Source organism: Chlorocebus sabaeus, chromosome 29 (genome assembly GCF_047675955.1).
Source record: "Chlorocebus sabaeus isolate Y175 chromosome 29, mChlSab1.0.hap1, whole genome shotgun sequence".
NCBI classification, from domain to species: domain Eukaryota; kingdom Metazoa; phylum Chordata; class Mammalia; order Primates; family Cercopithecidae; genus Chlorocebus; species Chlorocebus sabaeus.
In genome coordinates, this window is record NC_132932.1 from 12,004,621 (window position 1) to 12,023,008 (window position 18,388).

Sequence of the window (18,388 nt, forward strand, 5' to 3'; positions counted from 1 at the left end):
GCTCTTTCCCATGCTGTTCTCGTGATAGTGAATGGGTCTCATGAGATCCGATGGTTTTATGAGGGGGAGTGTGATAGTTAATACTGAGTGTCAGTTTGATTAGATTGAAGGATATAAAGTATTGATCCTGGGTGTGTCCGTGAAGGTGTCGCTAAAGGAGATTAACATTTGACTCAGTGGGCTGGGAAAGGCAGACCTACCCTTAATCTGGGTGGGCACAATCTAATCAGCTGCCAGTGTGGCTAGAATATAAGCAAGCAGAAAAATGTGAAAACAGAGACTGGCCTAGCCACCCAGCCTACACCTTTCTCCCATGCTGGATGCTTCCTGCCCTCGACCATCCGACTCCAAATTCTTCAGTTCTGGAACCTGGTCCGCTTGCTCCTCAGCCTGTAGATGGCCTATTGTGGGACCTTGTGATCATGTGAGATAATATTTAATAAACTCATATATATATATATACACACACACACATATATAGAATATATATATGTATATTCCATTAGTTCTGTCCCTCTAGAGAACCGTAATACAGGGAGTTTTCTTGCACAAGCTCTCTCCCTTTGCCTGCTGCCATCCATGTAAGACATGACTTACTCCTCCTTGCCTTCTGCCATGATTGTGAGGCCTCCCCAGCCATATGGAACTGTAAGTCGTCCATATTAAACCTCTTTTGTAATTTGCCCAGTCTCACTATGTCTTTATCAGCAGCATGAAAATGAACTAATACGGTAGGTAAGAGAGGAGGAAACATGTGAGATGACAAATGACGACCCCACAGAACATGAAAAGCAGGGAAAGTAAGAGTCTACCATTATTCACAGGTGTTTGGCTTGAACGACTAGGTGAATAATAGTGATATTGCCAAGAAATCATGGTCTCTGTTTGAGGTGGTTCTTCAGGCAGACAGTGAATTCCGTCAAGACAAGTTGAAAGCAGGTTCCTATGAGACATCCAGTAGGGTGTGGATCCAGAGCTCAAGTCTGGCTAAATCCTCTTCCAGCAATGTATCCTTTCTTCTAAGCTTACATTCTCACCTTTTGGTTTCACAGCTGGATTTGGCACTTGCAATATTTTAGGCTCTGCCTGTCCTGTTTCTCACATTCCTTCTTCCTTGCCCCTCATCCTTACTTTCCTCTTTTGCCCCATCATTCCATTTCACCATAACAGTAGACGAACACTTCACTTTCTTTGCTGATGCTGGTGGGCCTGGAGGTGACTGTAGAATTCAGACATTGCTGATATTTGAGGTCCTGTCCCACTGCCACAGGCTTAACCTGGCACCAGAGCAGCGTTGGTACACAACAGAGGAGGCAAAGTCCTAGGGGTCCCTCAGGCCACAGATGCTCACTCCTTGCTTGACCCCTCTGGAAAGCTAAAAGCAAAGTAAGTTAAACTGAGAACACTGGACAAAAATCTGATTATCCTTGCTCCATACCAGGCTTGCCACATGCCGACTCCTTCCTTCTTCTTCATTTCTTCCCCATTCCACAAAAGGTATAGAAAGTCACTGGCTATTAACTAGGAAGAAACAGATAAGCCAGATCTATAATACAGAAGAACCAATTCCCAAACTCTCAGGTGACATGAATTCTGCAGGAATTCCCTCTTTGTTAAAAAGAAAAAAAAAAAAAAAAGCAGAAATGATAAATTCAGAGTTAAAATCAACATCAAATTTCAACTAAAAAGTTTACACCTGCCTGAACCTCTAATTTCAATTATCATATAAAATGAAGTTGAGTTTTTCAAAAACCACAAATGTTGATTTTAATTAAATCATAAACTAAAGAAAACTCACAGGAAAAACAGAACAAATACCCAAGTAACCTGAATGCACACGTTGCTATCATTGTTTTTGTATTAAACAGATAACAGCTGAGCACACGCTATGTGCTATGTGCAAGGCATGAAGCTAGACTCTTAGAAGACAAAGACAAATGTGTCTCCCCAGCCAAGCCAATCCTCCAGATTAACACAGCCTAGTGGAGAAGATAAGTATGGGAGCCCCTCTTCTGTACCATGTGATAAACTGGCAGCGGGACAGGCCCTTAAACATCAGACTCCAAGTTCTTCAGTTTTGGAACTCAGACTGGGTAGTGGGACAGGCCCAGCTCAAACAGGCAGGACTGAGGGGAGGAGCCACTGAGGAGGGAGGTGGGTAGGCAGACCTAGACTGCAAGGGATCCTAGGGGTCTGATCAGCAGCACTCCTGTCCCTCTGTCCTCTGCAAGCATGTCACACCCAGCAAATCTATGGCACTCAAGTAGTGAGAACCTCAACCCTGAACGGTAGAATCAGTCTTGGTCTTTGTTTTGTACTTTCTAGGTCAGAAAAAGAGGAGCAAAAGATTCATTTTTGAGAACAAAGGTTAAAAAAATGGTTGCATTAAAAGGGAAAATCAAATGACCAGAATAACCTATTCTTGAAGGAATCTGCCTATTCTAAGCTTTCTGGATTTAGCCTGCAGAAGATAAAACAGCCAACCCAACAACCCCTCATCTACTATCATGGACCAGCCCACCCTTCCAGACACACATCACACCACAAAGCTCCCAGAGCCTCCAATCCAGGTAGAGCAAAACACTCATCACCTCAACAGCACCCATCCACACTTCAGGCCTGTGATCACCAGCTTTCATCACCTGGCAAGCACACTATCCTCTGTGCCAACTTGGACACTGCTCCACAGATAACATGCTCTCATTTTCCACACACTGATCCCCTCCTTCCAATGAGCTGCCAGGAGACCAGGCTGAAACGTTTTGCAGGTACAGCTCTGATATCCAGTTGGCTCTTATGCTCTGCTTTGTAGTGTATGATCTCCCAGAAAATCATAGTTGGAGGGTAGAGTCACTTTCTTACCCATCTCTATTTCCAACAGCAACTTTCACACTGCCTGGCCTAGAGTAGCAATCAAATATTTCTGTTTGGTCAACAAAGACAATAAAAGTTATTATTAAATTATTTTTATTTTTTATTTTTTATTTTTTTGAGACAGAATCTCACTCTGTCACCCAGGCTGGAGTATAGTGGTGCAATCTTGGCTCACTGCAAGCTCCGCCTCCCGGGTTCGTGCCATTCTCCTGCCTCAGACTCCCGCGTAGCTGGGACTACAGGCCCCGCCACCACGCCCGGCTAATTTTTTTGTATTTTTAGTAGAGACAGGGTTTCACCATGTTAGCCAGGATGGTCTCAATCTCCTGACCTCATGATCCGCCCGCCTTGGCCTCCCAAAGTGCTGGGATTACAGGCATGAGCCACCGTGTCCGGCCACGACAATAAAAGTTCTAAATCGTTTAACAGCAGTTGCTTCAAAAAAATTCCTTCTGAGTATGAAAATGTTAGCATATCAAAGCCAAGAAGCCCACTTGTATTTTCTGGTCAGGAAAAAATAGATGAAGATTAACTTTATTATATAATTCAACATGTTACCTTCCTTATACCGACCTGATTTAATAATCTACTTCATTTGCATATTGTTTAGTAGAAACATGTATTTCAAATTTATAAATAACTAAAAAGTCAAAAAAAGTTTACCAAATGGATTTTATAAAATGTAATGTCAAATAAAAAAACAGTTAAAGTCATTTATGAGTAGTGGTGTCTTAATACAGTAATGCTTGCTAACACATAAGGCCATGATAGCCTCCAAACATCCATGGTCCCTTCTCCAGTGAAACCTCAATATATGGAATAAGCAATTAGTTTTGTTTCTAAAAGTGAAACTAAAAATCCAAGTTGAACAACCAGTTTCCTATGCAATTGTAACACTAACCTGGAACACAAAAAAAGTAACCCCTCACTTCAACATGGAAACCTACTTCAGCATCAGTAATGAAAGACTTTAAAAATAATTAATTACATCAGTCACTTAAATCATGAGTTGGTAATCTGGGGATTTAATTTAAATTATATTCACCTTTGAAATAGAATATTTGTGTCACTATATTTGGTTAATTGTATTGAAATGCTAAAGTTTTGTTAACTTTTTTTTAAAAGAATGCATGTGAAGTCCTTCACAGGTGAGTGCACACACACGTGTAAAATAGAAGGAAGTTCAAATCCTCAGGCAGTCACATGGGCACGTACATTCATACACTTCTCAGGAGTAATCATATGCATGGTTTGTCTACAGGTATGACTGGGCAACGGTGTAGTGAGAGAGACAAACATACACTTAAAAAAAAATTCCAGGAAAAGTTATGCACTTAATTTCTTTGCCAGGAGACAGATAAAAGAGAATTCATCCAATATGGCTTTTAATGTCCTAAAGTATTCTGGAAGAGTTATTTGCAATAGCTTTAAAATACACAGAGGTCAATCCTAAAACTAATGGGAACACCGGGTGCAATCAATATTGCATTAATTTAAATTCCTGTAAACAACATTCTCCCCATCTGAGCTAACCATGAAAATAACTTCTAACCAAATTTTCCAAGGGGAGGGGAAGGGGAAGGGGAAGAGGGAGGAGGAGGGTGAGAGGGATGGGGAGGGCGAGAGGGAGAAAGGGAGGGTGGGGGAGAGACGGAGGGAGACAGGAAGAGAAAGGGAGAGGGAGGGAGAGGAGACGGAGGGAGTGAGAGGGGGGAGGGGGGAGAGGGGGGAAGGGGGAGAGGGGGAAGGGGGAGAGGGGGAGAGGGAGGGGAGAGGAGGGGAGAGGAGGGGAGAGGGAAGGAGGGAGAGGGAAGGGGGAGAGGGAGGGGGGAGAGGGAGGGGGAGAGAGAGAGGGGGGTAGAGGGAGAGAAAGGGAGAGGGTGGTAGAGGGAGAGGGATAGACAGGGAGAGAGAGGGAGAAAGAGAGGGAGAAAGAGAGGGAGAAAGAGAGAGGGAGAAAGAGAGAGGGAGAGGGAAAGAGAGAAAAAGAGAGAGAGAGAGGGAGAGAGAGAAAAAAATGAGAGCCCAGCTCTCACCTCTGTTCTCACCTCTGGCTCTTCCAGTGCATCCCCTCCAAGGGAAGTTTTCTGAAGATCAAAGATGCCATTGCTGGACACCCGCCTCTGCTCAGGAGAGGCATATGCTTCCTCCGAGTCTGTTTCCACCACATGGAGGTGGCTGGCTTCTTCCTGGCTCCAATCCAATTCTTCTTCAGACTGTTTCAAAGAGCTACTGCTGCTCTTGGGAAAGATCCCTGCAGTGGACAGACTGCTGGGCACCGAGGTGTAGGAAGACTGTGGCCCCGAGTAAGGCCGGCCCTCTGGGGCCAAGGCCTCAGCCTCCAGGAGATCAGGCACCGAGAGGCTTAGGCGGCGGTCCAAGTGATGCCTTGCCCTTAGATCTGGAGGCTTACTTGGGTTCTTTTTCACCTTCTTCTTGCTCAAGTTGATCAACAATGGCCTGGTCCGCTGTTTTAATGAGCCCCAAACAGATGGTTTATCCAGATCCATGGCTGCATGAAGACCCAAGAAGCCACTTCTCAAGAATATGCCTCAGTGACTCCTATAAAACAAAATATATTTTTAAAAAAACAAACAAACAAAAAAAGTGAACCTTCTTGGTGGCAGTAAGGCACATCAAAGTGGGAAATATGACTCAAAAATCCTACAGTTTCCAAAAAGTGATTAAGACTGCAACATTTGATTGGTAACTTGTATAAATATTGGGAAAAGCATTTTTAAAGAACTTTTTAAAAGAATTTTATCAGAGCAATTGTAGAAACATTAAAACGATGAATGAGATTATAAGGTTGGCACCAAAAACAAATGTTTCATGAAAAGATAACTTTCTTATTTCCTCCCCAGAGAAGGCAGAGCTAAAGACATTCACGAGAACACTAACAGCAGCTGTTCTTCAGTATGATCAAGGGGTGGGGACTTTCTACTTCTCTAAACCGGAGGTCAACAAACAGTCCCAGTGCAGGGCCAGTTATTAAATATTTCAGACTTTGTGGGCCAGATGGTCTCTGTCACTACTACTCAACTCTGCTGTGTGACATCAAAGGAGACAGACACAATACCCAAATGAAAGAATATGGCTGTGTTGTAACAAAACTTCGCAAACCCAGCAGACTGTGGATTGCTGATCCCTGCTTTAACCATGTCAACTTCCTTCCCAGGATTAAGCATACATTTTGAAGAACAAAACCATGGCCTTATCAACTGGGATTCCATCTAGTATCTTTCAAATTTACATTCACATACAGGTGATTAGAGCAACAAACATTTATAAAAATGTGAGCTTTGTTCTTATTCAGAAGAAATGACAAACTTCCTATAACGAAGCCCTTAAAAAAAGCAAGCTTCCAAGATTTAGCCTGAGAATGTGAATGAGAGAAAGTGTCACTCGCTAACAGTTGGTTATGAGAGATAAGGATGCTCCACACATACAGTAAATACGTAATTACAGAGTAGCATAAATGCTGTGGAGGAAAGTGGTGATTTGGGATATTACAGGTTGAACTCATCAGGGATCAAATCAAAATCAAATTTGCAGAAACAACCCTTATTTTATGTGCCACACGCCTCATAATAAATCCTTTCAGTATGAAAAAGAACAGGATGGGCAGTCACTGAAACCTGGCCTGTTTGTATTTTGCCACATTTGGCTGAGGCCAAAAGAGGCCAAGAGCTTCCACAATACACGTTTTCTAAAATCAAGGACCCTGGCTGTTGTGCCCCACCCCAGTTCCTTCCAGGAGAGGGCAGTTTATCATTGTGAAGAACGATCCAGAAAGCCAGAGATCCAGGTGCGTGCAGCCATTTGCCTGCTGAAAGTCAGGACTTCGTCTCTATAACCCTTGCCTAATGACCAGCGCATGGCAAGAGCTTCTCCCAGGACGAACTTGGTATCTTCAGTAGATAAAGTAAAGATTAAGAGCTTGGCTTCTCAAAACAGACTCCATGGGTTAAAATTCTGATCTGCTGTGTTCTACTTAGATGTATGATCAGGTGCATGTCACTTCACTAAGCCTCCATTGCCTCACCTACCCAGTGGGGATAGATTACCTAGTTTACAGATACGATGAGATAAAGTAGAAAGCACAGTGTCTGAGGCTTTAAAGTACTCAGTCATGGAAAGCTGTCTGTATCATTATTCTCATCATTTGTTGTTTGGATAATCTTAATCAAGTTACGTGAGAGCTCTGTGTCTCATTATTATTCCATGTTACAGATGAGTTTAACAATAAGTGCCTCAGGAGGCTGTGGTGAGGACTGAATGAGCTAATACACAGAAAGTCCTTTGGTACCTAGAACAGTGCTAGGTACGGAGTAAATGTTTAATACAATGTTAGCTACTTTTAAAATTGTTTCAATTACTTCGTATTGGGTCATTTTGGTTTTAAATGTTTAAAATATTTTACAACCTTTTTGCAGCTTTTAAAAACGTTATCCTAAACAGAAACTTGAATTTCACATTAGCAATACACAAGTACATTCAATTCACACCTCACAGCTTGACTTGCAAATACGATAAAAGGCATTGCCTCTATTTTCATATAGCAATATTTTCCTTCAATTAGCATCTAATGAAGGAGAACAGGGTAGCATTCTATGGAGACATGGGAGGAATCTGTAGGAAATGGGAAATGCCAAACCAACTAATACAACCAGAGGACCCACAATGTGACAGGTACTATGAGAGAGACTCGGGACAGAGAGCAGAGTCTTGAAAAAATTTATCATGTATGTGGAAATCAAAACAACGCAACTGAAACATCTGAGAAAAAGAATTTGTACAAATTCCACACTAATTACAACCAGACAGATTTTTTTTTTTTTTTTTTTTTTTGAGTCAGGGTCTCACTCCAGTTGCCCAGGCTGGACTGCAATGGCACAACCACAGCTCACTGCGGCCTTGAACTCCTGGGCTCAAGCGACCCTCCCATTTCAGCCTCCGAAATAGCTGGGACTACAGATGCATGCCACCATGCCTGGCTATTTTTTTGTACAGATAGAATTTTTGACAGAAGAAACATTTAAATGAACTAAAAATCTAAAGCTGAAAGAAAGAGAAAATAATTTAAATAACTGAAAAGTCTGTTGTAAAGAAAGTAATATATATGGAAAACATAAAAATGGCGAAGGTGGCCAGTAACTTCTCAGCAAAAACAATGAGACTGAAGTTTGGGAATGACACATATGTCATGCAGTGGCTGCTGATGAAGACTCAGCATATGTGTGAAATAAAGTGTATCTGAGCACAGCCCAGAGAAGCAGCACTGTGATTTCCAAGGCAGCAGCAAGACTTCAGATGCGCTCACACAGTGGGATACTGTACAATGCTTAAAACAGTCAGGTGAAGCCAGATGTGTTTCAACACAAGTAATGAGAGCTATCGAGATGGAGATAGACAGACAGATAAATTACAAGTTTAAATTCCTGGCTCTATAGACTTTATCAAAGAGGCTCCCTACAGCACCCCAAACAGACTCATCAAAAGAGTGTCTTTAAAAATACCCAGTCCCAGTCAGGCGTGGTGGCTCATACCTGTAATCCCAGCACTTTGGGAGGCCAAGGCGGGTGGATCGCTTGAAGTCAGGAGTTCGAGACCAGCCTGGCCAATATGGCAGAATCCCATCTCTACTAAAAATAAAAATAATTAGCCTGTAATGCCAGCAACTGAGAGGTGGAGGCACAAGAATTGCTCAAAACGAGGAGGCGGAGGTTGCAGTGAGTTGAGATTACGCCACTGCACTCCACCCTGGGTGACGGAGTGAGACTCTATCTCAAAAAAAAAGAAAAAAGAAAAAGAAAGAAAAACAAGTTTCAAAATAAATAAATATAAAAGTAGACAATCCTGGGCTCCACCACAGAAAATGAACCTGAGTCCCAAGAATCTGCCTTCCAACAAATCTCCCTGGTCTTACTGTGCAGATCAAAGCTTAGGAATCCTAGGGGAGAGGCTTACATTCCCCTTTGAGAGAAATTTCCTATTTTGAAGGGAGACTGGGAATGGGAATCAACCTCTTATGAAATGAACAGGTTTATTTCCAAGCAAACCAAAAACATCTCCAAAAAAAACGAGAAAAGGAGTTGGTATAAACAAAGTTGCATTGCTAAAGAATGTGTGTAAGTTTAAAAATGTTTATTTTCTCCACGCACTACACTGTCCTGTGCCAAGAGAGAGTTTCTCTCCCTTATTTGAGGGGGTGAAGCTGGTAGGAATGCACATATTACTGGTACATTATAATATATTCAAGAGCAATTCCAAGTAGAAAGCAGGGATACACCTAACCCCCGGACACTGGAACCAACAGTTTCACCATCTTTGTTTTGTTAAGAAATGACTTCTTCCACTTTATTTTTGAAATCATTCGAAAACAAAATTGGCTTTTGTCTCACTTTTGGTGCACAGTTCTATAATTTTAACACATTTACAGATTTATGTTCACACCATCACAATCGGGACACAGAGGGATCTGTCAATCTCCATAGGATCACGCGCTCCCAGGCCCCCACTTCCTTCCTCTGGAAACCACCGTTCTATTCTCTGTCATTATTGTTTTGTCTTTCAGGGAATGTTTTCTAAACGGAATCATGCAGCATGTAACTTTTAAAGACAGGCTTCTTTCACTCCGCACGTTACCTTTGAGATTCATCCAGTTGCCTCACACGTCAGTAGTTCAACTTTTTGTTGCAGATAGTTGTAGTCCATTGTGTGGATGTACCACAATTTATCTACTTACCCCTTGAAGGACATTTGGGTTGTTTCCAATTTGGAATTCTTACAAATAAAGCTGCTATAATCATTTGTGTATAGGTTTTTTGTGTATGACTATATGTTTTCACTTCTCTGGGATAAATGCCAAAGAGTGAGATTGCTGGGTCATCTGGTAAGGGAATGTTTAACTTTATAAAGAACCTGACAACTCTTTGCCAGACTTTAACAGTAGCAATTTGCATTTCTGCCAACAATTATGAGAATTCCAGTTGTCTATATCCTACTCAGGACTTCGTACTATCAGGACTTTTAATTTTAGCCATTCTAATAGGTATGTACCTACTATTATCAACATCTGGGTTTTTAACTTTCATTTTCCTAATGTGTGATGTTGAAAACCTTTTTATGCATTTCCTGTCTTTTTATCTACTTTGATACGCTGTCTATTCAAGATTTTTACACAATTTTTGGAAATTGGGTTATTTTCTTATTGTTGTTACGAGAGTTCTTTAAATATTTTGGATATTAGTCCTTTGTTGAACACATAATTCGCAAATATTTTCCCTACTTTGTAGCTTGTCTTCTCATTCTTAGTATTGTCTTTTGCACAGTAAAAGGTTTTAATTTTGATATAGTCTAACAAGTCATTTTTTTAAATTTTATGTTATGTACTTTTGGTGTCATGTATAAGAACTCCTTGTCTAATCGCAATTAACAAAGGTTTTCTCCCATATTTTCTAATAGTAATATAGTTTTATATTTTATACTTAGATTTATAATTTATTTAAGATAACTTTCATATAGTGTTATATTTAAGGTTCATTTTTCACATGTGAATAATTTTTTCCAATGTCATTTTTTTTTAAAAGACTGTAATATCTCTACTGAATTGCTTTTGTACTTTCACTGAAAATTGATGGTACATCTTTGTGGGTATATAACGTTGACTCATTATTCATTTCCATTGATCTATGTAACTATTCCAATACCATTTTGATTACTGAAGCATGATAGTCTTCTAATTGGGTAGTGTGACCTCTCCAAATTTGTTTAGCTATTCTAGATTTCTGTATTTCTATATAAATTTTAGAATTAGTTACTCTCTATAAAAAATATACTGCTAACATTTTGATTAGTACTGTTTTCAATAAATAGAGCAGTTTGGAGAGTGCTGATATATTTACTATGTTTAGTCTCCAATACAAGAACATGGCAGGTCTCTCCATTTATTTAGGTCTTCCTTGGTTTCTTTCATCAGCATTCTCTGGTTTTAACACACATACCCAGTACACATTTTATTAGGTTTATTTGTATTTCATTTTTGTTGAAGCTATTGTAAATGGCTTTTCATTTTTGTTTCCAATTGTGTATTTTCAGTATAAACATAAACAACTGAATTTTTTTTATATTGGCTTTGTACCCTGTAACTTCCTAAATTTACTTATTGGTTTTATTATATTCCTTTAGGTCTTCTACATAGAAAATCATGTTGGGCATTTTTATTTCTTCCTCTCCATATGCTATGCCTTTTCTTTTTCTTGCCTTATTGAACTAAGACTTCAAATAAGATAGTGAATAGTATTAGTGAGAATGAATATTCTTTTTCTTTCCCCTCAGTCTTAAAAAGCGTTCAATCTTTCTCCAGTAAGTATAGTGCTAGAGGTTTATTAATTTCATGGATTATTTTTTCAAAGAACCAGATTTTGCTTTTTAATTTTCATTGTTTTATTATTTCAATATCATACATTTCTACTCTTGTCTTTATGATTTATTTCTCTCTTCTTGATTTAGGTTTAATTTGGTCTTACTTTTTTTATTTTTTTAAGGTGGTGGCTAAATCAGAGGGTGGTAATCCACAGGTCAAATCCATACAACCACCTGTTTTTATACATAAAGTTTTATTGAATGTAGCCACACTGATGTGTTTACATATTGGCCATGACTGCTTCTGCACAATGGCAGAGTTTAATAGTTGTGGCAGATACCATATGGCCCATAAAACCTAAAATATTTACTGTCCAAACATACACAGAGAAAGTTTGCCAACCATTGGCCTAGATTATGGCTTTGAGCATTTTCTTTGTTTTAAAAATAAGGTTTAAGACTACATATTAGCTGCATGCCACAAGACGTGAAATGTCGTATTTTCATTTTTTTCCTGTTTAAAATATTTTCTAATTTATCTTGAAACGTCCTCCTTGGGCCATTTATTGTGTAAAATTATGTTTTATTATCACTGTTTTTTTTGTTTTTTTTTTTTTTTTGAGATGGAGTTTCACTCTTGTAGCCCAGGCTGGAGTGTAATGGCATGATCTCAGCTCACTGCAACCTCCACCTGCCTGGTTCAAGCAGTTCTCCTGCAGCAGCCTCCCAGATACCTGGGATTACAGGCATGTGCCACCATGCTTGGCAATTTTGTATTTTTAGTAGAGACAGGATTTCATCATGTTGGTCAGGCTGGTCTTGAACTTCTGACCTCAAGTGATCCACCCACCTCAGCCTCCCAAAGTGCTGAGATTACAGGTGTGAGCCACCACTCCCGGTCTCACTTTCATTATTTTTTATTTTTCTTGAAATTTCCTCTTTAGGTCATGGTTTAGTCAAAAGCATATTGGTAATTTCTAAGTATCTGAAGATTTTTCTATCTATATTTTTATTAATTTCCAGTTTAACTCAATTATGACCAGAAGTCATTCTCTATATGATTTTAATTCTTTTAAAATCTTAAGGTTTGACTTTGACCCCTCAATGTGGTCTGTCTTGGCAAATGTTCCAGTGCATTTGAAAAGATGGTATATACTACTATGGTTGAGTGGAGTATCGTATAAATGTCCATTAGATTTCGTTGGTTGATAGTTCAGTTCTTCTGTATCCTTGCTGATCTTCTATTACTGAGAGAGGAGTAATTTTTCAACTATAGTTGTGAATTTCTCTATTCCTCCTTTCAGTTACATCAGTTTTTGCTTCTGTATTTTGAAGCTCTGTTTTTGCACACACATTTATGATTGTTATAGCTTCTTCCTGAACTAACCCTTCAATCAATATGTAATGTCTGTCTTTATCTCTGATGATTTTCTAGTTCTGTAGCCTATCTTGTTTGATGTTAACATAGTCATGCTAATTTACTTTTGGTTTGTGTTTATGTGGGTTGTATTTCCCTCCGTTCTTTCTGCTTTTCAGCTTACAACAACAATATATTTGAAGTGAGTTTCTTACAGAAAGCACATAGCTAGGACATTTTTAAAAATAGTCTGACAATCTCTAGCTCTTAGTTGGTTTGTTTAGACCACTTATATTTAACGTATAATTGATAGGTCTGGATTTAGGTCTGCCATTTTATTATTTCTTTCTTGTTCTGTTTTTCATTTTTTCTGTTCCCCCTTTTCTTCATTTGTTGAGGTTATAGTGTTCCATTTTAATTTATCAATTATGATTTTGACTATATCTCTGCATAAATTTTCAGTGATTATTCTAGGTGTTACCGGTATGTATAGTTAATTTTCCACATTTTATATAGAATTAATATTTCACTGTTTCAACTGGAGCAGAGAAACCGGATCACTTGCATTTGTTTTGTATTGTTCCTATAACAAATAACTAAAAACTTAGTGGCTTAAAAAGATAAATGTATTATTTTTCAGTTCTGAGAAAGTCTGAGATGGATCTTGTCAGGCTAAAATCAAAGTGCTGACAAGAATGCATTTTTTTTTTGGAGGTTCTAGTTGAGAATCTATTTCTTTATCTTTCTCAGCCTTAGCAAAATTCCATTTTTAAAAAATTTTCATTGACAGCCATGTTTAGCTGACTAGTCAGCTAAAGACTGTTATTAGCTTTTAGAGGCTGCCCACATTCCCTGACCCCTTTCTCCATCTTCAAAGCCAGAGACAGTGAGTTAAGTCTCTCTCATTGATGTATCCCACTATTTTGTTTTCCTCTTCCACTTTTAAGGACTCATGTTACTTGATTGGGTCCACCAGAAAAACAAAGGTTATTCTGTCTTAAAGTCTGTTAGATCCCATCTACAAGTCCTTTGTGCCACATAAGGTAACATATTCACAGGATCCTGGGATAAGGATGTGGGTATCTGGGGTTAGGGAAGGGAGATTATCCTGTCTACCATACCAGCATATAGGTATCTTCTCCCATAATATAATACTACATATGTTGTCTTATATATTACATCTAAATACAGTGAAAATTTGTATCAGACCATGTTTAACTTCTGATTTCAACCATAAGCCATACTTAAATTCAAGAGAAAACAAATGGTCTGTTAAATTTTAAAATAGTCTATTCAATTACAATAGAAAGGCTATTATATTTTTCAGTTGCATTTCCTTGTTTTTGATATTCCATATTTCCTTCTTGTACCATTTCTCATCTGCTTAAGAAGTTTTCTTGTTATTTTATGGCAGGTCTGCTGCCTCCAAATTCTCTTAGTTTTTCCCAATCTCAGAATATACTTTTCGCCTTCATTTCTGAAGGATATTTTAGCTAGATATTGAATTCTATACTTTTCTTTCAACACTTGAAAAACAGATGTGCCATTTTCTCCTGGCCGCCATGATTTCTGATGAGAAATCCCAGCCATTTGAATCGTTGTTCTTCCATATATCAGTTATCATTGCTCTGACTGACTTCAATATTATTTTCTTTAAGTTTTTAGCAGTTTTTGATGTGTCTGGGTGTGTGTTTATTTGGATTCATCCCATTTGGGGTTAGCTTAGCTTCTTGAATCTATCAATGTTTCAGCCATCATTTCTTTGAATACTTGTTGAGCCTCACTCTCTCCTTTCTTTCTGGAACTCCAGTGATACAAATATTATGCCTTTTGTGATTGTTCTATAATCCTGGAGACTCTGTTTATTATTTTCAATCTTCTTTTTCTTTCTTCAGATTGGATACCCTTTATTGATTTATCTTCAGTTTTACTGACTCTTTCCTCTGTCATCCCCATTCTGCTATTGAATCCATGCAGTGAGGTTTATTTTTTGATGGGGGAGAATGGGTGGGGCAGGCAGCTATTGTATTTTTCAGTTCTGGTTTCCACTGGTGCTACTTCACATCTTTCCTTGCTTATAGTTTCTATCTTAACCTTTATTTCAAGGCTCATGATTATTCATTTGAGCATTCTACAATAGCTCCTTTAAAGTCATATTTTCATGTTCATCTGTTAATTGCCTTTTCCCATATGAGTTAACATTTTTACATTTCTTCATAAACCAATCTAAATTATACCTTGGACATTTTGAATGTTATAAAACTCTCTATTTTATTTAAGTCTACAAAGATGCTGATATCATTGTTTTTGCAAGCACTTGATCTGGTTAGCTTCTAGCCATAAATTTTAGCCCACCTTCTGTTGGCTATGGTTCCAATATCAGTTTAGTTTTCAATAGCTATGCAGGTTCATTTAGATATGCCTTGCTTGTATAGGATGCAGAGGTCAGTCAGGGACTTGAGTGGAGTTCTACCCATGAACCCCGTTCTCAAAGTCATTGGTACGCTAATAAGTATCAGATCCATGCGTGTTCAGGCTATGGGTGAGACCAAGGGTTCACAATGTATTTGATCATTTCCCAAGCCCTGCCTTCTCAGCTGTCTCCTGTGATACTTTCTGGCATCCTAGAACTCACCCTTTTTCATTTAACAATTGGGAACAACCTACATCTATGATCATACCAGGGTTGTGGGGAAGACAGAGAGATTTAAAAAACAAAACAAATTTTAAAACCCAATTGGCCCTGCCACTACAAGGTACCAAATAGCTCTATTTTACCAAATAGAAAGCACATACTCCTAACCCATTATTTTTGCTTCTGCAGTTTCCTACTACCAGCTGCTTTTGCTGCCACTGCCTCCACCACAAGACTGTTGGGGAGCCGGGGCATGACAAAAGTGAGATAAAGGAGACACACAAGGTAGGGGATTTCCCCCTCCCTCTTAGCTTCAGGACTTCCCTTTTCTCCTTGGGCCGCAGCTAGAGGTCATCTCTTTCTCTTTCTCTCTGAGATCCCACTGCTAACGTCTGGATCCGGGGCTGCATTAAATTCACGCTGGAGAAATGGTCCAGTTTTGTCATGACCAAGCTCCCAGGCGATCTGTGGATAGAGTTAGCAGTTGGCAATGGGAAACTGCAGGAGCCAATCTGATGAATGAGGAGAATGGCTTTCCTGTTTGTTGAAACTGTAGCTTTACTTTTCTGAGACTTCAACTAGCTTTACCATACATTTCATTCAGATTTCATATTTGTGTTCAGTGGAAGAAAAACGTTGAAGTGTTTTTATTCTATCTTATTCAGAACCGGGACTCATTTAGGTTTTGCAAAGCATGCTGACCATAATTTCTCCAAGTATGTGAGTAGTACACCACCATGTGCAGAAATTATAAACATATAAACACAAAAAGATATGCCCAGAGAAAATAAGAATTCTTAAGGTGTGTAAAGCTAATATACCCTTGGACTCTTTAGTACCTGAAAATGTCACTTCTCCAATAAACAGTGTATTTTCCAAAACAATATATTTTCCAAAATAAGCAACAGCATAAAATACAGAATAAAATAACAGAATAATCATGTATAAAGAATTACAAACATATAAACATAAAAAGATGTGTCCAGAAAAAAAAAAAAGTGTTCTTAAAGTATGTAAAGGTAATGGTCTCTTTTATACCTGAAAATGTTACTTCTCCAATGAACAATGTATTTTCCAGACAAAGCAAAAAGTAAAGAAATAATACATCTAAGAGTCAGGTTTAGAAAGGCTTCTGAGACAAATTCAACTATCTGAATATTATATGGTTTGCTTCCTCTAGAAGGATATTTAAAAACAAACATATTTGTTCCACTTTCTACCATGAGACAAGTTCATAGGTTATTGTCATAAATACTCAAAGGGCTACAAGTTAAAATGTAACCCTTGAAGAGTAGGATCTCTTCACAAAACATGATACCTATGCTATCCTACCTGGTAATCTTCAGCTTTCATTTATTGAACAAAAATATGCATTTTGCTTCTGCAAACCACTAACGGCAGAGCAAGGTCTTTACAGGAAATGGCCCCAAGCCGAGGAGCCTAATGGAAGCTTCATTTATTATGGTTTTAAGCCAGACATCCTCCCCAGCTGGCCGCTAGCAATTGGCCAAGTGGAAAAAAAAAAAAAAAAAAAAAAAAAAAAAAAAAAAAAAAAAAAAAAAAAAACCTTTTTAATACCAACCCTCAAATTTCTGATTGAGCTCATACTGCAACATTACCTGAATAAGAACCGCAAGGTAGGAAAGAGGTTCTCAGAACGAAACAGAATAATTTTACAGGGCATTTTAGAGCTATTCAGTAACACTGACTCAAATTGTTTCTTGTACTTCTTTTTTAATATAAATGTAAAAGGTCTTGCTTTCACAATCTAAGTGTCAATCCAAATAACAGAGGAGCAAGCAGTCACTAGTCAGAATGTGTCATTACTGGAGTATCTTTTTAATTAACCATCAATTTTTTTTTCTTATCAGTAGAAAGGAAATTTCATATCAAGTCATTTGAACATGAGGGAAAAAGAATAATAAAAATAGGGTCAATAATACTAAAAATCTGATGGTATATGCCTACCTTGTGATAAAGGTAAAGGCAAATGTAATTATATAGACAGATTATTCTGCACTTTAATAGACTGGGAAAAGAATCTATATATCTTAGTGCATTTAATTATGCTTGTAGCTAAAACAAATCTCTCCTTTTTTCTAAAGGAAATTATCCTTCATAAAAAGCTCTCTCTAGATCATTTCCAGAGGATGAACAAACCATTTCCCTGCTTTTAAGATAAATTTGGTTTTTTTCTTCCAAAACACAGATTCCCCATCTACCATTTCAACTTTTTATTAAATGTGTAATCTAATTGCAGGTGGAGAATCATTTCATATACTAGACATACTATTTAAAATTATAATATGTGGACAGAAACCCCTTCAAAATTAAGATCAATTAAAAGAACCGGATGAAATTTTCAGTCCCACCATCCATGTTCTTGGAAGGAAACATAATGTATTAATAGAGAAGTAGATCCTATCTCCTCTGGTTAATGTCATACCCTGCCCCACTTCTAGTCACCTAGAAATCTCAGTCATTGCAAAAGGCCCTAGAACTGCTTACCTCTTTTTCAATCATTCCAAATTAATATAGTATGCTTGGAGAGGTTTGGAGAAGAGGAAAGGGAGGAAGGAGTTAGGGTTTCTGAAATATTCAGACACTTGTACATCCACTTTAATTCCAATCTCTGATGAGATACTTAGTTACTATCTTGCCCTGAAATGAATAGTATGAATTCAATAAATGTGTGACTTTTAAGTGAGCCCTGACCAAGTTAATATACCATTCAACAAAAAAATAAATTGTGAAGCAAAGTATAATTTGCTAGTCTGAAGTTGCTATGTTTTTAAAGGCCTGCCTGCAAGGTTGGCCTTTACCTGGCATTAGTAACTTGGATTTTGGGAGATTTCCCACCACGCTAAGTGATAAGAGTGGCTCGCTGTGCACAAACTGTATGCAAACAACTTGGTTTAGGCTAATTATATGCCTTCCTTCTGAGAGTCTAGAATTTTAGCAGACGTTAGGCAGAGGTGCCTTTGTGACCAGCCCCCAGTAAAAAAGCTCACTAAGGAACTTCCCTGGTGGAAAACATTTCACACATGTTGTCAAACTCACTGATGCAGGAATTAAACATGTCCTATGTTTAATAGGGACATGTTTAAACAGAGAAGGAACTCTTGGACGTGTATGCCTGGGTTCTTCCAGATTCC

The 18,388-nt window shown here is 38.4% G+C and overlaps 1 protein-coding gene across 5 annotated transcripts in view; it reads right to left on the reverse strand.

Annotated features, from left to right (window-relative positions):
* MCTP2 (multiple C2 and transmembrane domain containing 2) overlaps window positions 1–18,388 on the reverse strand; it is a 257,893-nt gene that overhangs the window by 185,653 nt on the left and 53,852 nt on the right. For 2 of the 5 annotated variants that reach the window (XM_007990508.3, XM_007990506.3), the window contains exon 2: window positions 4,923–5,436. In XM_007990508.3, coding sequence (XP_007988699.1) covers window positions 4,923–5,384 — 462 coding nt within the window. In that variant the 5' untranslated portion in view covers window positions 5,385–5,436. Of the gene's footprint in view, window positions 1–4,910; window positions 5,437–18,388 lie in introns of those variants that run through there. The other 3 variants (XM_007990502.3, XM_007990503.3, XM_007990510.3) reach the window with 2 other exon arrangements.